This window comes from Gavia stellata, unplaced genomic scaffold (genome assembly GCF_030936135.1).
Source record: "Gavia stellata isolate bGavSte3 unplaced genomic scaffold, bGavSte3.hap2 HAP2_SCAFFOLD_44, whole genome shotgun sequence".
NCBI lineage: Eukaryota > Metazoa > Chordata > Aves > Gaviiformes > Gaviidae > Gavia > Gavia stellata.
Window position 1 is genome coordinate 930,863 of NW_026777121.1, and position 26,645 is coordinate 957,507.

At 43.8% G+C, this 26,645-nt stretch overlaps 2 protein-coding genes across 4 annotated transcripts in view; both read right to left on the reverse strand.

Annotated features, from left to right (window-relative positions):
- Nucleotides 1–26,645, reverse strand: part of LOC132321735 (acrosin-like) — a 61,349-nt gene that overhangs the window by 1,254 nt on the left and 33,450 nt on the right. The gene's annotated exons all lie outside the window — the stretch shown is intronic.
- Nucleotides 322–26,622, reverse strand: LOC132321737 (F-box only protein 15-like). 3 transcript variants are annotated; one of them, XM_059835182.1, is made up of 7 exons: nt 26,585–26,622; nt 26,237–26,274; nt 24,393–24,559; nt 17,401–17,643; nt 16,917–17,126; nt 15,812–15,941; nt 322–603 (listed from the first exon to the last, which is right to left on the reverse strand). In XM_059835182.1, the coding sequence occupies exons 3-7, from the start codon at nt 24,557–24,559 to the stop codon at nt 583–585; spliced, it is 771 nt and encodes a 256-aa protein (XP_059691165.1). In that variant the 5' UTR covers nt 26,237–26,274; nt 26,585–26,622; the 3' UTR covers nt 322–582. The 3 variants fall into 3 exon arrangements, with proteins under 3 accessions (XP_059691165.1, XP_059691167.1, XP_059691166.1); XM_059835184.1 differs by lacking the exon at nt 15,812–15,941; XM_059835183.1 differs by lacking the exons at nt 322–603; nt 15,812–15,941 and adding an exon at nt 16,292–16,500.

Here is a 26,645-nt window from a genome sequence, read left to right on the forward strand (position 1 = left end):
GGTAACTGTTGCTCGGAACGTAGAAATGCTGAACCGTGTGTTTACCGAGGGGTGCTAGCCTTGTGGAGTTACCACCTAGCACCCATCTCTGCGCAAACATGAAATAAACTCGACTCTGTGTGTGTATCGGCCTCTTGCACACCGGGTAAAGAACCCAACTGCTGGGACAACACTGGGAGCCAGCAGCTCCCCCCCACAGGCGAGCATCTCTGCTGCAGGGCCGGTGGCCCCACAGCCACCCCCGGGCCTGAAGCGCTGGGGGCTGCCTAGTCTGAAGAAAATAAAGGGAAAGTCCGGTGAGAGTCTGCACGCGAGGAAGAGGGTGGCAGGAACGTGATCTCTGCCTCTCTAGTACCACACACCTCTCTCCAGCTTCCGTCTGACGTTGCTCAGACACGGTCTCTCTCATTTGTTTGGGTTTCTGCCTGTCGCTTGCAATATTTGTCTCTTCTTCTGATTTGCTCTTGAGAAGCGATGGGTTTTCTTGAGAGACATTGTCTTTTTGCCCCTCACACCCATGAAGCTTTCTCCAAACAGAGATAACATCCAGCCAACACTTTGGCTCCTCGAGGACAAGGCTTTTCATCTCATGCAGCATCTTCCCTGCAAGAAAAAGCGGGTTCAGGTTAAGTAGTTCAGTCTCAGCATTTGATTTCCCTACAGATTGAGAACAGCTGTTAACAGAGATTGTGTTCAGATTTCATCCATGTGTGAATCCAGGAACCACAGCAGCAGCAGCAATCACAGGCACAGCTGAGCTCTCAACACCCACATACCCCACCAGCAGAGCCCCAGGCATTACTCTGATTACAAGGAATACAGGGGCCAATTCACTTCAAAACCTTGCAGCTGGTCAAGGGGGGGGAAATAAAAAAGGTATTTCTATTTCTCATTTGGAGTCATGGTTAAATTGGACCCTAAAGCTGAAGGCCATTTGCGATCTCCCAAAGAAGAATCCACCAGCACGCAGGTATCAATCCATCTTACTTAAAATTCTTATTCCAGCACTGACAGAGAAGGTGACCTGAGTAGCTGAGATTTACAAGAAATCTGTGCCCTGAACAGTTAGGTGACACAAGATACACATCTGGATCCACTTCACCTACAAGAAAATGACTCATCCTATAACTCTGCACAGAACGGGTCCAGAACTGGACTTCAGTTTCAGGTGGGCTGTTGTAAAATCACTGCATTTAGTTGCAAGTAGAAATAGAATGTTAGAATATTGGTGTGTCTTGAGACTCGTAACCATAGGAACCTCACCAGGGAGTCACTGTTTTGTATTAAGAAACTAATCACAACGAGATGGAACAATGAAGAATCGAATAGAGAAGTTTCGTTTGAGTCCCGTAACTATGGGGATCTGGTACGCACCCAGTGGTGCTGCTTGGAAATCCCTTTACCCTTCCCATCTTGATTGGAATATCAAGAATGCCAATCAATGGATATTAAGAGAAATAACCATTGATTATCTTGGGTATGGATATTGATCGAATTGTATAATCAAGAGACTAATCCACGAAAGTTAAAAACCGTGCTATATTTTGTGAGAAATAATTTGTGTAATGGTAACTAGGTATGCTTTATCTATGATTTGATTATGAACTAATGATTAAACAATGTAGCTTTGTCGATAAGGAGGATATTCCTGTCAAGAGAAGGGTAAGTTGTAGGCCTGGTTAGTAAACCGAGAAATTCTTCTGGAGGTTCCAAGATTAAAGGGGAATGGAATTTTGCAACTGAGCTGAGCATGCGCAAAGATTGGGTTCAACTAGCAGACACAATGAGGGAGTCTATGGATGACCACCAGAGGGCTTTGGGCGACCACCAGTGTACCTGAAGGCACATGCGTTACGGACATTTACATATGTTAATGATTTCTTGGAAATCCTATGGATATGCTAATTGTTTCTTGGAAATACGATGAATCAAATATACTTTGATTGTATATAACTTTTGTAGCGGAGTAACTCGGCACGCACACTAAGCGGAGTGATTCCCTGTGCGTCCAGCGCTGCAATAAAGAAGTGCCTGCTTTCTAAACTTCAAATTCAGTCTTAGAAAGTTCTTGGTTTTGCCGACTTAGGGGAAGAGTTTTGGCGACCCAGATGGGACCTTGCGAGTGAGACTGGAAGGGATCGAGTGCCGATCAGACTCCAGCCGGCACCGAGGGATTCTCGGCAAGGACCATCGCTCTTGACCCATACGAGCTCCTCACAACACCCTGGAAAAGGGTAAGGCACTACTTCTTTGGAATTTCTTTGGATAGCCTGCCTGTAAGGCGCAGCAAAAGCTTCGCAGGGTTGGGGCTTTGAGAGTACCCGTTTGCATTGGAAGCCTAGGCATCTGCCCGCAAGTCATAAGCGAAAGCTATTGCTGGGTTGGACATTTGTGTATTTGAGACAATTGGCATTTGCATTTGCTAATTTGGTCTTTGATAATATAATGATATAAGAATAATAAACATAATGGCATTAACAAAATTGTTTAAGAGTAAGAGTGCGGGGAGTTTAGCCATTGATGGGAAGATACCAAAGACGTCACCCTTGGGAGGTTTATTGACACATTGGAATGAGTTGCATGATGATTTGCGTAAAAGTCAAAGGATTGAGTATTGTAATAATTGGTGGCCTTTGTATGTTTTAGAAGATCAAGAGAAATGGCCAACTAATGGGACTTCAAATTATAATACTATTTTGCAATTGATGTTGTCCTGTAGGAGGGAAGGCCAACGGAATGAGGTACCTTATGTGGATTTGTTCTTTTCCTTGAGACAGTGAACTGACTGGCAGGAGGAGTGTAAATTGGTAAGTCGAGGTCATTTAGTGATGGCTTTAACCTCTGAAAACAGGAAATCTAAAAGGCGTTGCTGGGCTTGTGTTATTGGAAAGAGATGTATAAAATGATAAATACTACTACTACTAATAAAATGATACTTCATAACAAATGCACCTGGTACTTAGTCATATTAAAGATCGTGAAGCCCTCCAGCAAGCCCCAGGGTGCTAATTTCCAAAAAAGTACCAGGCTGCAGAGCTCCAAACAAGGCCCAGGATGCCGGACTCCCGAAAATACCAAACACACACTGCAGAACCTCCCCCTCAAAAAACCCAAATGGTGCAGGGACGCCTTCCAAAACACCACCAAACGATGCAGGACTCCCCCCAAAAAAACACCCAACAGTGCAGGACTCCCGCAAAAAAACACCCAACGGTGCAGGACTCCCTCCAAAAAATTAATGGTGAACGGCTCCCAAAAATCCAAATGGTGCTGTACTGCCCCCAAGCAGTGACAGGAAGGCCTCAAAAAATCCCGCGTTTTGTAATATTCCAAAACATAGCAAAACCATAAAGGCCTCCAAAACACAAAATGGTGAAGCCCTCCAAACAAGCCCCAGGGTGCAGAGCTCAAAAAAAGTGCCGGGTTGGAGACTCCCAAAAAACCCAAATGATGCAGGACTCCCCAGAAAAACACACAAATGGTGCAGGAGTCCCCCCCAAAAAAAACCCTACATGGTGCAAGACTTACCAGGAAAACAAAAAATAAACGGTTTGCCCTCCTCTGGGGTGGAACAGTGAAGCACTCCAAGGATCCCGGGTTTTGTAATATTCCCCAAAATAGCAAAGCCATAAAGGGCTCCAAAAAACAAAATGGTGAACCACTGAAAACATGCCTGTCACGTTAAAAGGACTGAGCAATTTGGCAGAAAATAAACCCCCGTGCGTTCCAGCTTGTCCTCAGATATCAGAGGGGCTGGGGGCGGCTAGGCTTAGATTCTGGGTGGTGCCCATTTCCTGTATTACAAGTCCAATCGTGTTCTATATAAACATATATATATACACACACACTCATATACAGATAGATAGATAGAATCTTAACGATTATGGATGCACTTGTAACTCCATACACTTTCAGTCTAGCCATGTTGCATGAACTAGCACGGCCACCCTTAAGGAATTTAACTGTGTTCAATGAGAACTCTTACGGCTAGGTTAACAAATAGTGTAGTTTATTAAAGTGACAGATACACAAGTTCTTTTGGATTGCCGGTGATAGAACTACTGCCCACAAAGGTGGTACAAAGAGTATGAATATGAGTAATACAGCCTGGCTACAAGCGCGCTAGATCACAAAACAACTCTATCAATCTCCCGGGGAAACACGTGAGATAGCCAAGTGTTAATATGAGAATTATAGCCGGCTACAAGTGCATTAAATCACAAAACAACTCTACAGAGGTTGCCAAATCTCCCGGGGGGGACGGACACTTGGTATAGCCAAGTGTCCAAATCTTACTCAAAGGCATCCCTCTGGGGGGGAAGAGAGGTTCAGCCCGTCGACTGATCCCAGATGTTAGAGCAGGTCTGCGATGGTATCTTCCCTAACATCCCTCCTCTCTTAAGCTTTTATACTATTCTTACTTTACAGGTGGAGCTTGAGTGACTCTAGTCATATTTGTCTTTGTTGTAATTGGTGTAAAAGTTTCTCGCTTTGCTTTTAAAGGTAGAGACCAAGAAAAATTCAGAGCGCAGGCTCAGTGAGGGGTGGTCGCACCTTGGAGGTGGGTAGCTTTGGGATGGAGGTGTGTTTTTTAGTATTACAATGAGATTATAATGAGTATTTTGTCAAAAGGTGAGAGACTGTCGGCCCATTCCCAGGCACTCCGCTACACACCATTACACGCACTAAATAGGTTATTGTATCTTTGTACAATAGCATTGTCTTTGACCAGGTACCTATCCTAGTTAGCAGGGGGAGTCTCCATCTCATTGTTCCATAGCACCTTCCAGTTCCTGTCTTATCACAGAGCCGGGCCGCGCTGTCTCTACTCTGCTCCACCCTCTGTACAGTTTCTCTTAGAGTCAGCACACCAAGCTCCCCTGGCATTGCCAACACCTAAGGTTGCCTCGGGAACTTCTGCGGGATGGAACTCTTGCATGACCACCACACTCCACCCCAAAAGTTTCTTCAGTGCTGTACCTTTCCTAAAAATGCAAATATAGATTTAATTTCTAAGTCACCTCCAGCAGTAATTCCACAATGCCCAAGGGTGAAGAGCTCCGAAAACCCACCCGGGTGGAGTGCTCCCAAAACAATACCAAACACTGCAGGAGTCCCACCAAAAAAAAGATGCAGGAATCCCCCAAAAAGGTAACGGTGACCAGCTCCCAAAACCCAAAATGGTGAGGCACTCCTGCGGGGCAGCAGGCTGAGGCACTCCAGAAATCCCGGCTTTTGTAATGTTCCAAAGACCAGCAAAGCCCTAAAGGGCTCCAGAAAACAAAACAGTGAACCCTTCAAACAAGCCCCATGGTGCAGAGTCCCAAAAAAGTACCGGGTTGGAGAGCTTCAAAACAGACCCAGGGTGCAGGACTCCACAAAATACACCAAACAGTTCAGAAACTGCCCCCAAAGGGTGCAGGAGTCCCCCAGAAAAACACCAAACGCTGCAGGACTCCCCCAGAAAGATAAGTGAATGATTCCCAAAAAACAAATCGTGAGGCACTCCTGCCGGGTGGTGCGGTGAGGCACTCCAAACATCCCGGGTTTTGTAATATTCCAAAACATAGCAAAACCATAGAAGGCTCCAAAACCCAAAATGGTCAAGTCCTCCAAACAAGCCTCAGGGGGCAGAGCTCCAAAAAGGACCGGCTTGGAGAGCTCCAAAAAAGCCCCAGGTTGCAGGACTCCCAAAAAACCCACCAAACTGTGCAGAATTTCCCCCAAAATAACCTTAAAATGGTACACTACTCCCTCCAAAAGAACACCAAACGCTGCAAGACTCCTCCAGAAAATACTAACTGGGAATGGCTCTGAAAAACCAAATGGTGAGGCACTCCTCCAGGGCAGCGTTGTGAAGGCCTTCAGAAATCCTGGGTTTTGCAATATTCCAAAAAATACCAAAACCGCAAAAGGCTGCCAAAAAACAAAACTGTGAAGCACTCCAAACAAGCCCCAGGGTGCAGAGCCCCCAGACACACAGAGGGTGCAGGACTCCCCAGAAGAATACCAAATGGTGAACAGCTCCCAAAACACCAAATGGGGATGCACTCCTCCGGGGCAGCGCAGGGAGGTGAAGCACTCCAAAAATCCCGGGTTTGGGAAAATTTCAAAAAATAGCAGAACTGTGAAGGGCTCCCCCCCAGAAAAAAATAAAATACTGAAGCCCTTGAAAAAAGCCCCAGTGTGCAGGGCTCCCCCCCAAAAAAACCCAAATTGTTTAGGAATCCAAAAAGTCCCAAACTGTGAAGGACACCCAAAAAAACAAATGGTGATGCAGTCCTCTAGGACAGCGCGGTGAAGCACTCCAAAAAATGCCAGGTCTCGTCCTATTCCATATAATAGCAAAACTGTAAAGGGTTCCCAAAATACAAAATGGTGAAGCCCTCTAAACAAGCCACAGGGTGCAGAGCTCCAAAAAAACACCGGGTTGGACTGCTCCCAAAAAGCCCCAGGGTGGAGAGCTCCAAACACCACTACGAGGGAGGACCCTGAAAAAGCCCGCGATGGAGCACTCTTAAAAAGCACCGGGGTTAAGCGCTCCAAAATATCCAACTGGTGAAGCAAACCAAAAAAGCCCCGCAAAGAGGGCTCCCAAAAAGCCAAACAGTGACAGACTCCCAGAAAAACCAAATGGTGAAGCACTCCTCTGGGGTGGCGCGGTGATGCACTCCAGAAATGCCGGGTCCTGTAGCATTCCAGAAAATAGTGAAACCATAAAGGGCTTCCAAAAAAACAAAATGGTGAAGCATTCCAAAAAAGCCCCGGGGTGCAGAGCTCCAAAACACCCAAGTGATGGAGCGCTCCCAAAAAGCCCCATGGTGAAGCGCTCCCAAAAAGCCCCCGACAGAAAGCTCCAAAAAAGCCACACAGTGCAGGACTGCGAGAAAAGCCCCACGGTGCAGTAAAGCACTCCTCCAGAGCCATATGGTGATGTGCTCCTCACACGATTCAAAACTAGTGTGGGCAATCCTAGAAAACAGCAGTGGAATAGGTATTTTTATTCCCTTTCGGAAATTCCTAGCCAACAACTCTACAATGTTCCTGCCAATCTCCTAAAGACAGTCATTCCTAGCAAGTCCTCTCAAAGTCCTTGAATGCATCCCAGTTCTTCATCTCCTAGGGGTTCCTGGGAAATTCCTCATTTCTCCCTCGTTTTGCTGTGCCAGAGAGCCACGCTACACATTTCCACAACGGAAAGGCTGCCTGCGCACAGCCAGACTGCACCTGATGGGGACACAAATGCCACACCTCTTCCCAGACCCCTGCTATTTACTGCACAGGGATTAGCCCATTCTGTGGCCAACTGCTCTTCATGCTTCCTAGAGAGCTTTCACCCTTCACAGGTGGCACCTCCACAGGGGCACAACCCACTTCTCTGCCTTTGAGGAAACCCGCAACCCACAGGCGGCCCTTTCTCGCTGAGATACAAGGTGGCCCCCAAAACATTCCCCTCAGCCCCTTCAAATGACCACCTGCAGAGCTCCCAGTTCACCTGGGAGACACCTCTCTGCTCCTCTGGTCACTCTCACCTCGCCCTCGCTGTTCACCTGCTACCCAAGCAGCACAAAGTCCACGTCTGTGGCAATGCAGAAGGCTCAGCCGAGCTCCCCAGGCTGAAGCTAGAAGACATGCAGACAGCAGAGCCTCCGCGGATGGACAAAAGGGTTTGGACTATGTCCCTGCTTTCCATCTATAGCTTGACTAGAACTTGACAGTATGTTACCTGCCTACACTCAGAAGAGTCTGGCTGAGGGTTTTGCATCTGTGAACGGGGCATAAACAAGACAGGATGTGTTTTACACGGAAACAAAATAGCCTCACCTTGCTTAGCTGAAGCTTGCTTCATTTCGTTTACATTGTCTGTACATTGCATATATTCTACGTACGGAACAAGTCCTGCATTGCCCAAGTGAGGCAACTTCTGCCTGCATGTAAAATACACACAGCTAGGACACCATCTAGGTACCTTCATACGCATAGAATATACACAGAAAACATGCAGCAAGTATAAACAGAATATATACGGAGAGGAGATGCATCCAAATACATGTCTTTCGTCAACATAGATACCCACACACCCCCCCACCCCCGCCCGGTCTATACAGAACATCCACAGACATGATACACTATCTGCAGGAAGAGAAGCCTCAGCTGACCTCATCTCACTGAGGCTTTTTTCCTCTCTCTATTCAGAAGACAGAGTATCTACACATAAAAAAAAGTATACAGACACAGGAAGCACAACCATGTTTTTCTCTCCGTAGATGCACTCTCTGCACAGAACACACACATAGAACGTGCGGAATAGACGTACAGTGTGTCAGTTGCATACGGACTGCACAAAGCAGACAGACAGGTGAGGGGAAGCTACGCTTTATGTCCAGTATGAATGTTGATGTCTTTATGTGGAGTCAATACTGTCTCTACATGGAACACAGCCATTTTCAAGGCCAACGGAGGAAGGGCATTTCTCTCTGTGCGTGGAGCGTATGCTGTCCTGACTTCCATGCATGTCCTGCATCCATGACATGCACATGGATACACATACTTTACGCATACATGGAATATATGCACACAAGGTGATGAGAGGCTTTTCTGTCCGCACAGAGACTATATGGGCTAAATGTAATACACGTACATAGAAAAGCAGTGCCTCACCTACCTCGACATCGAATACCAACCATCTGCGTACACGCAACATACCTGCAACAAGGGGAAGCTTTTCTGTTGCTATACAGACTACATACTGTCTTCCTCACCACTACGCATGGACAGGCAAAGCCAGGCTTGCTTGCTCAGTATGCAGTGTCTATCAGGCTATACTCTGCCTATCAGAAAAGAAACAGGGAGGCTTTTCTCTCCAGATACAGACTGTATTTTGTCTGTAGATAGACTGTATGCAGGCAAAGCATGTCTTGTCATAGACTAGATACTGCCAAGGCAGGGCTTTTTGGTCTGCTTATACAGTGTGCGCTGGCTGTATAGAGGACAGAAACCAACAGAAGGGTGAGGTGGGGCAATAGCTTTCTCTCACCAGACAGACTGTAAAAATGGCTGTACGGAGAATACACATGGAGAGCACCGCACTCCACTGCCCTGTCAGGACACAGACCGTATGCCGGTTACGGAGCAGAGACGGGCCAGGTGAGGCAGGGCTTGCCCACCCACCCGCATAGGAAATCTGGGGAGGCTGGGGGTGGAGGGGGAGCGTCTCTGTACATCAGGCACGCTCTGCCTACAGAAGCACACAAACAGGGGAGGTGAGGCTTTTCTCTTTGCAGAGCAAACACTCGGTGCACACCGGTAGTAAGTACGGGGCTCTCTGCCTGTATGGGGAATAGAGGCTGTTTATGGAGTAGAGACGTCTCTGTACTTAGAACATGCACTGCTCATCTGCACAACAGACCCAGAGAGGCAGGGGAAGGTGGGGGGCTCCTGCCCCTACACAGGTGATGCCCTCTTTGTAGAGCACAGGCAGAAGGGTGAGGCAAGGCAAGGCTGCAAGGGGGCTGTCAGTTATCAGAGCCCTCCTCCTGCAGCTAGGGAGAGGCATCCTTCTGCCACCCTGACCTGAAGTCTCAAGTGGCTGCAGCTCACTGGGCGCTCAGGGCCATGCTGCTCCAGGGAGGCTGATGAAGCTCATCAGGCCCTCATCCCCACAACATCCAGGGGGAAGAGCCCGTCACCCTGGCAGGGCTGTCCTCAGGAAGGCTCAAGTAGGAGCAAACACATCCTGCTGCTTAGTACCATCGGGCTGGTGGCACAGTCAGGACTTTGGCTCCTATGACCACAGGACCCTTCTTTGAGGAGCACAAGGAATAAGGACTGCTGGCCCAGGGACAGGGCTTCCTTGACTGAGCAGGCAAGAGAGTCTCTGCTAGCATATGCTTTGCCCAGCAATACCTCAGCGCAAAAGGCAGAGCTGATAGCCTTGACGAAGACGTTAGAACTGAGCGAAGGAAAGAGAGTAAATAGTTGGACTGACTCAAAGGATGCTTTTGGTGTAGTACGTGTCCATGGGATATTATGGAAAGAAAGAGGACTATTATCCTCTCAAAGGGGCAAACATCAAATACAAAGAGGAAATACTGGAATTGTTACAAGCAGTCCAGAGACCGATCAAAGTGGCAGTCATGCACTGTAAAGCACATCAATCAGGCAATATGAAAGAAGCTATAGGGAACAATTAGCTGATAGAACAGCTAAAGGAATAGCAAAAAGGAATGCCTTACAAATGGCATTAATTCCTGCAAAGAACATTACATTACCAAAAGAGAAACCTCAATATTCGGAAGATGAGAAACTAGGGAAGTTATTAGATGCAAAAAGGAATTTTGCAGGATGGTGGGTCACAGTTCAGGGACAGGTAGTAATTCCCCCACTTCCAATGAGAGGAATATTACAAACAAAACATAAAGAGTGCCATTGGGGTCCAGAAGCATTAGTCACCTTTTTAAAGAGATATGTGGCGTCTACAAGAATGTTAGAAAAGGCTAAAATGATTTCTGCCAAGTGTGAGATTTGTTTGCCAAACAATCCGGTGGTAAAGAGAAGAGTTCCAATGGGAACCTTGAAATTGGGAGTACAACTTGGAGATTATTGGCAAATTGATTTTTCAGAATTACCCAGACAAAAAGGGTATCGATACATTCTGGTGGGGATTGATACTTTTACAGGATGGCCTCAAGCTTTTCCTTGTCAGACCAATCAAGCAAAGAAAATCATTAAATGGTTGTTACAGAAAATAATTCCAAGATTTGGAGTACCTATTGGAATATCTTCTGATAGAGGCCCACATTTTATTACAGAAATAATACAAAATATTAGTAAAATTCTGGGAATTACCTGAAATTTACATACCCTCTGGAGGCCTCAATCAAGTGGAAAAGTAGAAAGAATGAATCAGACATTAAAAAGGCAAATTAGCAAAATACATCGGGAGACAAACTGGCTACTACAACTAGTGAACTGGCTAAATTGCAACAGCCTTTGCAATCTTCCCTATTGGCTTTAGAAACTAATCAGTGGCTGTTTTCAAACATATTACCAAAGTGGGAAAAGGTGAATGTAGACGACCAGGAAATGATTGAAGATGGACTCGGTGTGGTCCAAGATAACCTATCTTTGGCTCCCAGTTCTATCCAGGCTCAACTGTGGGCACAATCAGTAGCTGCTTCAATCATAAGAGAGGGTGAAGAAGGCACTCTCCCCACTGAAGTTCGGAAAATAATTTGGGATAGTGCCACGGATTTAGAGAAAAAACTCCAGTCCTGGTGGAATTTGGTAAACTTTACCTACGATCCCGTCACAAGTACAGCCACAACTTTTGTATGAACTATACACAATGCTTCAATATATTCGACTTACCCTGTTATGGCATTAGGATTGAATCACAATGGAACCATACTCTATCCATTTGAGCATCAAGTATGGGCCCAGAAAATAGGACAGAAATGACAAACTGTAGATTTTGAACAACAAGGGTTGTTGTACGAGAACAACAAGGCTTCATCTGTGAAGGTAATGCAATCAGAGGTCAGGATATCTGTTTAGATACTGAACAAAATGTTTGTCATTTTGAGACTCGCCCTGACGAAAACCCTGAAACAGTGCTTATATATATATTGGTAAGGGCTGTGTATGTTTGAGAACAGCTTGTGATTTTATATCCGTAGATGATGTAGTTATAGATCCTAGGAATCACTCAGATTTTTGTGTTTGTAATTTCACTGAAATCATGGGACGTGATTTTTTTTCTTATTTGACTCCAGTCACACCTCACCAGCTCTTGCAATCTAATTACACATTAATTCAGGAACTGCTGCCTACACCCATTAGATTGAATCTCACTTTAGTGAAACAATTGCTACAACACCAGGATTTAATCAAAATTTTGAAAAAGGTCAAGGAAAATGGACAAAGAACTTTAATAACTGTTCATCACAATGCGGAAGCAATACACCGTGTTTTAGGGAGGGTGGAAAAGGATGCGGAACATAAATGGTGGGACACTCTTTTCGGGTGGTCACCTACTGCTACAGGCATCCTAAATAAGTTATGCCACCCTATCGTTGTTCTCCTGATATTGATTTTTAATCAGTCTTGTTTTATCAAGAATATATTATAAACTGGAGGATGATGAACCGATTAACTCGTTTGGCATCTATACTTGATGCACATAATCTACTTAACCGATTAAAATGAAAGTATTGAAATAATTTTCAAAACTTTCAAAGGGGGCAATTGTTGTAAATACTCTGATTTTTTAAAAAATAATCACAATATGATCATATAGAAAGTTTAAATTTGATTAATAAATAAAATAATAAAATACAAAGGCATAAGTTAGGATTCTTAAGTTAGAAACAAGATACCATAGGAACCTCACCAGGGAGTCGCTATTCTGTTCTAAGGAACTAATAGTAACGAGATGGAACGATGAAGAATCGAATAGAAAAGTCTTGTTTGAGTCCTGTGACAATGTGACCTGATATGCACCAGTGATGCTGCTTGGAAAATTCCTTACCTTTCCCATCTTGATTCAAATATCAAGAATGCCAATCAATAAATATTAATAGAAATAACCATTGATAAATTTAAGTATGGATATTGATAGAATAGTATAATCCAGAAAGCCATTACTAAAAAATTAAGTTACATATTCTGTATGATAGTTTGGGTGTATTCAGGCAACCACAACAAAAAATGACAACAAAGAGGGGGCTGTGCAAAAAGAGCAACAAATCAGTTTCCTTCTCTGACAGCGGAACAGCTTGTCAAGGGCAGGTACCTGGATGTGGACTCCAGAAAGCCTCCACACCCTCGCACCTGGTGTTCCCATAAGCAGGCTAACGGAGGTTAGTCTCGATCAAATCACTGAGGCCTGATGGAATACTGCTCCCAGAGTCATGCCTGGGCTGGGGTCTCTGCTGACACAGTGTCCGTTTCTGAGGATCACCGTTCCAAAGAGATACATGCCTATCAGAGGCACCTGGAGAATACGACTAAGAAGGATGAGGCTTTTGGAAAACATGGTCTCTGAAGAAGGATTAATCACAGGGTGAATGGACTTAATGGACTTGTTGTTTAAGGTCAGGAAGAGAAGGCAGAAGAGAGCTGTGTAAGGGCCTCTAAATGTCTCAAAGGATGCTGCAAAGAAACACGGAATTGACTTCTCCCCATGCACCGTGTTGAGGACAAGGAGGAATGGGCTTAAAATGAAGCAAAGGAAATGCAGTTGAGGTGTTATGGAAGGACAATTCAGAGGCAGGTGGAAAAAGATCTATGGCATCATGAGGGAAGAGAAGGAGAGAAGAAGGAATTACGGTTTGCGCCTCATCATGCAAGAAACAGAGAACTTGAAATGAAATTCACCCTTGGCAGATTGAAAGGAAACAAAGGGATGTGGTTCTTCACACCTCAGGCAGTGGAGCTGTAGAACGGACTGCAGATGTTGTAGGTGCCAAGAGCAGGTAAATTTGCTTTTGCGATTACATATCTGACTGGGAGCCCGCAGTGATAAAAAGGTCTTGCTACTTTCAAAGAAAAGGCTAGTAGCTCCTGAGACCTGCTTCAAGAGCCATTCACAGGATACCCCCACAGCATACCGAGTGTTTGTGCTTGGGGAAGGTTACGGTCACAGAAATCATCAAACCCTGTAAAAAACACCAACTGGATTCTTTCTGTATGAAACAGCTTTGGCAAACAGTAAGCCACCGGCCAGCAGAAGCTGATATTCTCTGAATGCAGAACAGCTGCCCATCGTGAAGGTTTCGATTTTCAATATGTACAATTTTTGAGAGAAACTTCTGACACACAATTGGCAAAAGATTATCCTGCAGCCAAAAGCAGCCCAATGCCAGCTTGCAGCAATGTCCACTTTATTTGAAGCGGAGAACATTTGGCACCCAACTGAAAAGCTTGACTGCCCAAAGAAGTGCCAAATTCACATGGCTCCAGTCATCTGCCCATCTTATACTAAAACGTTTTAACTCAACACAGGCCAGATTTCTTTCTAGAAAGCTCAGGGAAGTGGTGAACACGCTGAAGCCAAGATCTTCCAACAAAGTCTTTAGAAACCACAGAGCCACAGTTACAGGTTTTTCCCACAGTCTGTTTGTTACACGTGTGCAAAAATACAGTCATCAGCTGTATTTGAGCTCTTTTTCAGCTTTGTGGTGAACTGAACACATTTCCAGGGATGTACATGCATGGAAAGAGGTACTACTGCAATTACAGCCAATATACCGTAACTGTTGTTGCAACGTTACCAGTGGTTCGCTACGGTGAGACTGTTCTCAAGTGATTTAGACAACCCGTATTTAACTACTGTACATCAAGAGAATCAAAGAAATGACACCTAAAAGGAAAGCTGGTAGCAGACTAATGAAGTCTGAGACTGCTCTAACTCAGAAGGACATTCAAAAATTTTTAACATTATTACACCCGTCTACAGTTAACTGTCTAATGTTACTCTGCCCACAGAGAGAATAAGAACAGCTGTTCAGAAAAGTAAGCAGGAAAAATATACTGGAGTGAGGCACTCAGTGCTTAACAACTTTGTGGAACTTCATGATGGCGGAACCATTTCCAGATGCTGAAAGAGTTCTCTTTCCAAGCACGGGAAGGGGTAACGCGCTAGCATGACCATAGGGACACCAACGCAGGGACACCATTCTACTAAACTTTTGAAGATACGAAAGAAACGGCTCTTCACTGATCAGAGCTTTTCAGAGATTGAGGCAACCCATAATAGCCTCACGCAGGTCAGCCAGGCTCCAGTTTTCTAGGAAATGGACACCTTTAAGGAAGAGTGAAACAAATATCCCTTCTGTGGTTTTAAACAACTCCTCTGCTGATTGTGCACATTTGAGGTAGCAAGAGTTTCCCGATGGAAACGAGACACAGCTCACAGCAACTGTTCACAGGTTCCCTGAGGGTAGTTCCTTGCCAGGGCCAAATAATACAAGTCTATGTCAGTAACATGGCTGGGGGAGGAAGAAAGAGCTGCCACCTCCGAATTCAGTCCAAGAGCAGAGCACCTGAGGCAGGCTTCCATAGCATCCAACCGTATGCGACTTCAGGCAGACACCTAGGTCTCTGGGTATCCAGTGCAATGACGCAGATTCCTTTAGAGTAGAAGTCTACTTCAGATGTTCTGCATTGCTCTCTGAAGACATTCATCTCTACACACAGCCTGCAGAGACTAACCCCTTAACTTAGACACTGAATACCAAGAATTGAGTATCCCCAAAAGGGCTCAATTTACAGCATTCCTACTGCGGGAGCAGGCTACGACTACCCGGTGATGTAGATTAAAGGAAACCACTAGCAAAGTTGCCTTGTGGGAATTCATCACTTTGAGTGATGGGGACAGGGCAAGGCATGAGTCAGGGGAAGAGACACGTCTCTCCTCAAACCATTCTATTTAAAATATCTTTAGGATGTCAAACTCTGGCATGTGAAGACTGCAAAATAAATACAGTTGAACACAGAAGTAAGACGAGTACAGTATCTAATACACTATGACACATAACGGTTCTTTGAATTAGAGGTGGATTTTTCTTTTTTAAAAGTACAGATACTCCTGCGACAGCTCTTTAGAATACAATAAATCATCAACTAGCTGTCCCTACCTGTATTTCCTTGTTGTTAGTTTAGACAAGATCTTTCAAAACTCAGAGAAAAAAAGGAAGATGAAAAAAACCAAACCCCAAACCCTAAAAAACTCTCAAAATCCCAAACTACAAGGCAAAAGAATCTGTTTCTTCAAGTCATAATAAAGTATTGAAACAAAATGTTATCTTACCTCCCAAAGTCCTACTAAGAGCGCTGGATTCAGACTGAAGAGCTGGCCAAGCTCATCAGCACCAACGGCTACACTACTTTCAGTCAGGTTAGCAAGATGGTATTCAGCAATTAAGGAACGTCGACGAGGTCTTTGAAAAGAAGAGACAGAATGTAGCAACAAGACTATGTCTCCTTATTTATATAAAAGTTCAGCCCAATTCATTTTTCACTCTGAAGTCTGACCAACAGCACATGATGGAAACAGTTTGGAAAGCATTCAGCATGCACAGCCATAAAATCACTTTTAAACAACTACAGCATACGAGCAGGATCTCAACACCTAACAACTGAAATTCACAAAGGTGAACAACATTTCACAAAGGTGAACAACAATTCTCTCTTTTCAGAGCTCTACTGCTACGGGGTTTGTGTAAGCAGCATGTAGCCGATACTGTATGTATTAAAATGACACGTAAGACAGAGACATGTGGAAAACTCCTTGACAGCAACCAAATACGTACATACCTCAAATACACACTTTTAATTTAAACATCTTTGCTCAGAATATAATGCCAGAAGAATATAGTACACACTTAAGTTACAAAACAACAGCTATCCCACATTGTGCTGTGGGCTATTGTTTTTATATGCATATACTTATATTGTACACGCAGCCAAACACCAAGTTCCCTCCATTCACATACACACCTATCCAACAGAAAAAAATAAACCTTAGTTACAGAGATCACCCCATTGTAGCCATCAGCAGTTCCACTCTAAATGTCTCACATTAAATTCTCCTAGATTTACATGTTTGTTTCATGCTCATTTCGAGCTATGCCTTAGATTCAGCTTGCCAAGGCAGGACCTATCAGTCTGTATCTTGCATGCCAGTAGCTACATTAACCTATGAATTCATGTCAGAGCTTGCTGGATTATACCCATCTCTTGCTAAAAAGCCCGAGCAATGAAGAGAAGGACACAGGCTTTGGAAGAAATATTACAGAGAGGCTTTCTAAGAAAGAGTTAACTTGTTAAGTCAAACCAAGGCCAGATAGCTCCTACAGACACATTATCACCCAGTTACACCAAACCCCCCTCAAAAATCCTCTATTAACACTCACCCATTCTTGCTGGGAGCTCTGCTTTGCTCAGGAAGCAATGGCATAACTCCAAACAGTCTCAGGCTTGACAGGATGTCTAAGCATGGCCAATTTGTACTATACCAAAGTACAGTAACAGATGTGTCCTTAATCGACAGGTTTGCCTTCTCCATTACGTGTTCCTTTCCATTTTTGTCCTTTAGAACAATTCTCCACCTCAAGCCAGAGGCTCTGTTATTTAGGAATCGAGAAGGGAGAGGGGTGTTTAAAGAAAAAGATTCTCAAAGTGACAAAACTTAAACTATGCTTCCAACAGAAATTTAAAATTTCTACTAACTGCTACTTGTGTTTCTCAGGCTAGGTCATTTATAGGCTATCATCGTATCTTCCCATTATGATACATAGTTTATAGCTCTACTTCCCTATCCCCCCAGCATTTTCCAAGTCATTAATAGTCTGTACATTGTTCTCAACTCAACATCTTCTGTGACAAGGCATTGCTTACTTCATAGCTTCTTTGTTTTTACATGGAAGACCTGTAGAAGGATCTACAGGTTTAACAAGTCGCCTTACTCTCATTTTGACAGCAGCTATTTGTTTGAAGAGGTATTCTTTCTTCCAGTACCCAGGCTTTCTATCACGCAGAGCAGCACAGCCCAAGGAAACAGTTTCTGGTGGTTCAGACTTCATTTTCCAAATTGTCCTTTTTGGCTGAAAACAACCGGAATAGATTTTCAGCCAGATTCCACTGAAAATAAAAAGAGAATGAAGAGGAAAACCACATTCATGTCAAGAAGAGTTACTTAATTATTCTTACATGCATGTCTCAGCTACCACTGAGCATAATGTTAGCAGAAAAATAATTAAAAAAAAAGTTATTCAGTTAATTCTTACAATATGCCAGGAAGGTTGATAAACATCTCAACCACACACACAGAAAATGTTTGACTAGTGCTCTAGAAAGTAGGATCAGCGGATATTGGGAACTTCCCGCTCTTTTATGCCTCTCAATAGCACACTACAGTACGTGGTTTTTAAAAAGCCTTCCTTCCCCTTGTACTGCTACTTCCTTCATGGACATTCACTGAAGCAGTGAGGAAGACTATGGACGACCACCAGAGCACCTTAGACAACCACCTGTGTACCTGAAGGCGCATGCGTCAGGAGCATTTACACATACTAATGAGTTCTCAGAAACTGTATGAATATTTAATTGTTTCTTGGAAATATGATGGATATATATACTTTGATTGTATACAACTTCTGTAGCAGAGAAACTAAACACGCACACTAGGTGGAATGATCCCCTGTGCATCCAGCGCTGCAATAAAGAAGTGCCTGCTCACCTACATACATTGTGTAGGTGAGTTTTTATATTACAGATTTGTAACAGTTATCACAAAAAACCAAGCATACTTAACTGCTTCATCCATCAAAATACATTCAAGAAGCTTGGGCCAAAACCCATCCACTCCACAGAACCAGAAACCTATAGATGCCAACAAATGCTGATATGACTACCCGCTTCACAAGTCAATTCCTTCTATGTCTGACTATACACGTTCGGTTCCGTTTTTTGGAGAGAAAGTACTGTTAAGTGGCACACATACTGAATTCCCTTCCCAAACAAACATTTGGCTCACGGTATTTGAGAGGTCCCAGCTCGCCTGCTTCCTCTTTTTCACAGGAGGCATTACTTGTCTGTACCATGGGAGTTTCTTCCTCCAGGGTGTATCTGAAGGGGAGCACTCTAGCAGGTCTGCAGGCATATCTAAACTATACATGGAGTCATGCTGCCAAGAAACCAAAACCAGTTTTAGAACCAATAAAGCCACCATCAGCTATATAGTTTTCAGAACATGAACAAGTACCATGGTACAGCCCTACACTGATTGCATCTGGTCCACACATTTCTGCATGGCTCAGACTAACAAAGAAGCTTTGTGTTCCCACAGGACGGTATGCAAGGTTTGTTGAGAACACTGCCTACCTTCACACTGTAAAAGCAGATACAAAAATAGGTTCAGCTCTTCTGCTGGTTTCCCTTCGCCTGTTTTTAAGCTGATGCACTTCCTGATTTTTAATCAGCATCGCTGTTACCGCACGTTCTGTATATTGCAGATTCACGCTGCGCTCTCCCCCCAGACAGAGGTAGGCTTTGCTGTGAAAAACTGTAGCACAGCCCTCAGTTTTCACCTTTGGATATAGCCACTCTTGAAAGCAACAAAGGGTTCTTGTACAGAAAGAACATTTTTGAAACAGGTGAAAGAAAGGCAAGGAAAAAAAGAAAAGAAAAAGGACTTCCACGTCTCTTGAACAGAGTTCAAATCAAGAACAGGGTAGAAAATCCGCCCAATAAACAGGGATAAGGAATAATATTAGAATAAGATTTTTGCAACAAGTCATAAAAACTTATTTCTATCATTAGAAGACATCATTATACCTATGCCCAGTTTCAGCTAAGCCAACTTACAAGGCAGGTTGCATTGTTACAACTCCTAGTTAGCAATAAAAGTCTATCCGATGCGTCTTTTCTACCCTCTTTTTTTCTTCAATCTTGCAATTAGATAGAAGACACTAGAAACAGTGCTTGACCATTTCCCTTATAATGAAGCAGTAACTGCAAGTAAAGGTCACATTTAATTTACAAGAACCAGAACTTCATTCCAGCATCTCTTCAATAAGTGTTGTTGACTCTAAAGCTTAGGAACATACAGGAAACAGGCTAATCAAAACACTTATTTAGGTAATAGCTGTCCAAGATGCTGTGACAACAGACAATCTTTCACCTTAGTGAATATTTCTATCTTTTCCTCAAGTTTAGAACAGTTTGACATTAAACTAACGAATTCTAGCAACAGACAGAGGCATCGATTTAGAAAATAGCTCTTGCAAAACTTTTTTTTTTTTGTTATTTTTTGCATAGCGCAAACAATGTTAATTTCAAGAAATGTTTGAAATTTGGATTATGTCAGCAATACCTACTGAGTAACTACTTCACTGTATAGTACAAAAAAGATTAAATCCCTTCTTGACATTCTAGCTGAACTTCCCAGATGACTCACTGTAAAAAAAATAACAAGCTTTCTTAAAAAGGGACTGACGAAAGATACTCGAGAAATGTTGGAAAACTTTCTATATTGGCATTTCCTCTATAGAAAGGTGGACAGCATGAGCAATAAGTTACGCACTGGATGCGAAAAATCTTAACTGCCACTTTGTCAAGAGCAAGACTCTGCTGTCCTTTGTTTCACTGCACACCTTTGACAGGCGATTGACTCCATTTTCTCTGTACCTTCCTACTGGCTATTCCTATCTGCAACTAGGATCTTCCATGAGCTTTCTCTTCCTAAGGCTGAAGAAACCCAGTCTTCCCAGTCTCTCCTCATACATCGTGTGCTCCCAAACCATCTTGGTGGCCCTCCGTTGGACTCGCCCCACTACATCAACCTCTCTCGTTTTGGGGAGCCCAAAACCCGGCGCAAGCTGGCTCACTGGACACAGCACTCCAAACGCTGTCTCACAGGTACCGCTAGACCTGAAGGATCACTCTCCCAGACCTGCTGGCTACACTCTTGCTGGCACAGCCCAGGATGCAGTTTGCCTTTTTTTGCTACAAGAATACATTGCTGACTCGTGTTCAATTCTTGTCTACCTGAATCCCAAAATCTTTTTCTGTAAGTTACACAAAAGCATTCAGACAATAATTCTCCACTGAAACACAACATCAATCTGTGTTTTCAGCTTTCTACAAGCTTTTCTTTCAACACATTTTTCATTAAGGAGATGAAACGTGGCCAGCACAACCACAAGCTTGGGGGTTTTTTTAGGGTTGGGGAGGTGGAACAAGATGACAGGCAGTGTTTTAAAGTATTTGGAAGGAAAGGAAAAACAGCATCTTCAGCCCTTTCAAATGTACAAGATACAATCCTAGATCATCCCGCCTCCATCATACTGATCATCCCTCCCAAAACAAAGGATCATTCACATGGAGTAGTTCACCTCTGCTCCAGCAGCAAACACACTCATCACTAAGTGACAACACTTCTCCTTCCTCTCTCTCTCTCGCACTTGGGTTCCACCAGCTACAATCAGACAACCAGCTAGATTCTGCCCAAGAAGTAAGATCTTTCCCTTCCACTCCTACGAAAACTTTTCAATTCAGTTTAGCAAGCAAAATGCCCACAAAAGGCACTGCATGACATCTATCAGATGGCTGCCCTGTCAGGAAAACCTAACCATTCTGAAAGCACTCATCTTGTAATCATTCTCCTTAATGCCAGGAAAACACTTTACCTCCTCACCTTCAAATCAGAAAGAGATCAAAGGGGCATTTTAAAAAAGTGTAATTAAGACTGAAAACATTCAACAACAGCTTGACAGCTCTGAACGTTCACCCCAAAAAACTGAATTATGCAACTTGTCCCATATTGTTCCCTGTCATTTCGTATCCATATGCAGCCAGCTGTCCAGCCATATATGCACCATCTGAATTACTGTGAGAACATCCCCATGTACGAATCCAGACTTTCTGAGCACCAGGAATAACGCTGATAAGTAAAAATTAACGAAGAAGTTAAAAGAGGAACACGCTTCCCCGTCAGGGCCACTGAACAGACTCAATTAATTGTAATTCTTCAACTATAAAATAAGCAACACAAACAGTAACGACTCCAAAACAGGCAGGGAAAAACATTATAATTATGTGAGTTTAGTGGAGCGGGTAATAGATCTGGCTGGGATAGAGTTAACTTTCTCCACAGCTACCTGTATGATGCTGTGTTTTGTATTTATGACTAAAACAGTGTTGATAACGCACCTGTGGTTTAGCTATTGTGGAACAGTGCTTGCACAGCATCAAAACCTCCTGTTGCCCACCGTGCTCCACCCTGCCACAAGCAGGCTGGAGATGGACAAGAGGCTGGGAGGGAACATGGACAGAATAGCTGACCCAAACTGACCAAAAGGATAATCCATACCAGATGACATCATGCTCAGCAATAAAAACTGGCGGTTTGGTCCTCCCAAACTAACCATTGTTCTGAGACTGATTGGGCATCAGTCTGCTTGTGGGAGGTGGTGAGCAATTGCTTTTGCATCCCTTGAAGTTTATCCTTACTCTTGCCTTCACTTAAACTGTCTTTACCCCAACCCACAAGTTTTCTCGCTTTTGCTCTTCCAGTTAGCTCCCTCAGCCTACTGAGAGGAGGGCTGAGCAAGTGGCTGGGTGGCTGCTCAGTTGTTGGCCAGGGTCAAGCCACCACAAGTGGCAAGAAAAGAGTTTTAGAATGGAGAATGTACAAGAGCTGTAGGATAAGAAGAGATTCAGTACGCGGCAGTTGTATTGAAAAAAAACAAACCAAACAACTCACTTTCTGAAAATGATCATTTAACAAGGGATCTTCAAGTGACTGCACTGAAATGAGGCCACCAGCAAACAGGTAGAGCTAAACTGCAGCCTTTTGATATTATGGCACTCATTGACCGGAGTTCCCTCCATACAAGGCACCTTTATAAATTCTTAACTTAAGCCTGCCACCAGCCACACTAACATCTGAAAGCTCATATCCCAACCTTTCTGGGCTTCAGAAGCAGCATGGCAGATGTGCACCATGGAGCTGGCACACACAATGGTTTAAGAACCAACAAAAAATTCTGCAAGAAGCTCTCACTGAAACTCCTGGGATAACTGTGCCAATGAGCTAAAGATGCCAGTACAAGAACAACAGACATCCTGCAACACCATCCTTTGCCCTGCCCACATCTTTTCTCTTTTCTCCTCCCCCACGCTTCTTTTTTTAAAGCTACTTCCCCTAGCTAGAAACAAAAAATTGTTGATGGCACATTAATGATCATTAGACATGTGCAACACGTGTTGCACATGTACAATGTATTTAGCATTCCTACTGTCTAAACAACGTACATTCAATGTGCATTCTTGAGTCAAAAACACTAAAATACAGCCTGTTAAATAACATACAGTATTCTCCTGAATACTTCGGAGAATGGAGTGCTAGTGTCAAGTATCTATAAGCCACCGGTTCGGCTATACACACACTCCTGGCAGAATGGGGCTTCACATAAAGGTGGACTGTTATGCTTATAAAAATCTCTTCTGAACACTAATGAGAAACCAAAATCGAATTTCCTGCACATTCCAGACATACTTTATTTCCACCTTTGTAATGCAGGGAAATTTCATCCACCAGCTCAAAATTAAGGGCGGGGGGGAGGGGGAGCAGGGGGTGGCACCAACCAAAATCCAGATCTCGGAAATGCAGTAGAAACTAGAATCGATAACTGAGTTCATTTATACTTTGATCAATTCCACTGCAGCAGAAAGTTGATTCTGCTCTTAGGGGAATCACAAGAAGGAAAAACACAAAAGATACGTTCCATAGTTACTGCATACGATTTCCACTGAAATAAAACAGTAAGTTCAAAAGAAGTCTCACTATGTCACTTGCAGGAGGATGTACAAACAACAAGTACAGCCTTTGGAAATCCCAGGTTCCAGAAGCCAGGTGGAAAGACTGAAGCAAGGAAGATGTACCCTTGGTGGAAGAGGGTCAGGTCAGGGAATACTTCAGCGAACTGGACATACCTAAGTCCCTGGGCCCTGATGGGATGCACCCACAAGAGAGACAGTCCAACAAAGGGCCATGAAGATGGTTAAGGGACTGGAGCATCTCTCCTAAGAGGAGAGGCTGAGAGAGCTGGCACTGTTCAGCCTGCAAGAGAAAGGCTCGGGGGAAGCTCATCAATGGATATTAAATACCTGAAGGGAGGGTCCAAAGAGGACAGACACAGGCTCTTTTCAGCGGTGCCCAGTGACAGGCCAGGAGGCAACGGGCACAAACTGAAACACAGGGTCCCTCTGAACATCACGAAACACTTTTTGACTGTGAGGCTGACTGAGCGCTGGCACAGGTTGCCCAAGCAGGTGGTGGAATCTCCCTCTTTAGAGATATTCAAAAACTAGCTAGGCACGGTCCTGGCCACCTGGCTGTAGGTGGCCCTGCTTCAGCAGGGGCTTTGCAGAAGATGACCTCCAGAGGTCCCTTCCAGCCTCAAGCCTTTCGTGAGTCTCAGGATTTTATTCTTATTTCTCATTCCAGATGGCACAAGGCTACTCCAGGACTGCATTTTGAAGAGCTCAGCTTCTATTTAGGTAATTAAGGTGAAGCAGACAATTTTTCAGGAATGTTTTACACATACAAGCTGAAGTAACAGGAACCATTTTTCCAGTCTGATTACTCCATTAATCAATATCTCAGTCATAACTGATTTCTAGAGAAAGTTTGTCTAGGACAAGAAATCTGCTCAGGATTTATTGTTCATTATCACTACATTTTATAAACACTATTTTACTCATTTTTATCTTGTATTCAAATTTTACACTATGAGATAATGAGAACTTCCACCTTATTTTTAGAAGCTGACAGTGCACACAAGATATGAGCAAAGCAACAAGATAGGGTTGATGGAAGAATTTACCTGTCACTTGGGGGATCATCGTCTGCCTGAGTATTTTTTTGTGAATTGCGTTGTCGCACTTTTGGAAAAACGTTCTTTCTTACAAACTGCCGATCACGTGGCTTCAAATCTTCTGCTGACACAGTATCTTCAATAGCTTCAAGCACTGGTTCACAGGCAGCAGGCATCTTCAAGAAGCATTAGAGAAGACTGATATTAGCAAGCATTTGAATACAAAGCCAAGGCCTAGTATCTACTGCATATGTTCTCATAAAGAAAAGTCCGATGTATTTCTACACATACCTGCGATAGATCATATAGATGAGGGAAGGTGAGCACATAAAAAACAATCAACTATCCAGAGATATTTCCTCAGGCCCTCTTCCCCCGAGATCTCAAACACAGGCAGGGAGAAAGCCACAAACCATAGAGAGGGTTGTTTGGGTTTTTTTTAATAATCTGTACCTTGCCACCTTCTAATTCAAAAACCCTGCAGCTCCTCTGACGTGACATATCCAAGATACAAGTATTCTTAACCATGTCAGGCAGCACAGTGGAATAATGAGTTCATGTTATGCGATAGATACGCTTCCACTCACATCACAGAAGAATGAAAGACACAGCATTCAAGCGCCTCCTTCAGAGGTTCTTCTGGCTCTTTTATTTGTGTGCTGAAAACAGGTGCACAGTATTTCAATGTCTTCATAGTCCTTTTGAAAAGAAACCAAACTATTCCTAGAATTCCTGATCCCACAGGACTTTCATCTGAATTACTTCATTCATTAGGACAGCAAAAGAAAAATTCCTGTCCTCAGGTACAAGGTGTTAAACAACTACACCTAGCTAACATCAAATAGCTAATTATCATCTGGCTCATATAATACATGAGAAAATCATTAAAATCCATTTATATTTTCCACAAGAAAGTAAATATACATGCATCTATAGCTCCCAGCAGATCTCAAGATCCAGATCAGTTTTCAGGAAAGGAAAAAAAAGTTATTTACTAAAGGAGCCTGTAAAAAAAAAAAGCTATGCATTAATTACACGCCTCACACTGGGCTGTGTGTAGTTCTTCATCAGAATAATGTCTGATTTAGCATTGGACACTTGGTTTTGTACATGTCTCAACAGTTTACTAAGGAAATCACACAGGGGCATTTCACAGAGTTTACAGGGAAAACACAACACTTTCCTAACTGGCAGTGAAGAACAAAAGAAACAAGGCTTTAATTTCTTTAAAACCAGATTTCAGGAACAGAAATCTCAGGCTACTGGCAACACCTCAAAGTATTTTGTACAAACTGAATTACTCAAGGACATAAGAAGTTAAACACCTGTGCATTTTCCCCAGTGTGAGTCCTTCAGTCAATCTTGCAAAGTACACTTCAAAATCAAACTTCATATAACTTTTATAACATTTAACTTAAAAAGGAATATGATGATGTCACAAAGAGGATGCATCTGACAAAGACATAGAAGCGTTTAGCATTCTTCTAGATCAAAAATCCCAGGATCTCTAAAAAGGCCACAAAGGATGAACCAAAATAAAAAGCTGTGGAAAGTCTAGCAATAAAGAATATTGGGGGGGGTGGGGGGGAGGCGACATCTCTTACACTACTTTATACTGTTGTAAATATTCTGATTTTTTACATCAAAATATGATTATATACTTTATACCACTAACAGTGTGTACAAACAGGTAAAGTTATCAACTCAATACAGGGAAGGAAAAAGTTTTGATTTGTTGTTTTTTCTCTCTTCCAGAAAAATACCTGCTATAATGGAGCAGCTGCAAAACAAAGAAGCTTAGTTTATTTCCGTGGCCCCCAAAAGAACGAATACAGCCAAAAGAAAAGTCATACCTTTTGAAGCAAGGTCTAAATCCTCTTGGAGAATAATCCTGGGGAAAAAAAGAACAAAAAGACATAGCAGGAACGAGCAGAACTGGTGGACAGAGACCCACGAGGTGGAGGGGGGAGGGGAAGGTGGAGGAAGAGGGGGGAGGGGGAGCGAGAGGGGAGAGGGGGGAGGGAGAGGGGGGAGGGGAAGGTGGAGGGAGAGGGGGGAGGGGAAGGGGGAGGAGAAGGGGGGAGGAGAGGGGGGAGGGAGGGGGGAGACGAGGGGGAGGGAGAAGGGGGGAGAGAGAAAGGGGGAGAGAGAAAGGTGGAGGAAGCGGGGAGGAGGCCTCAACGGGGAGCCCCGGCTCTCACCCCGCCGGGCCCCGCACGCCCTCAGCAGGGCTCCGCCATCGCGGCCGCCGCGCCCCGCCTC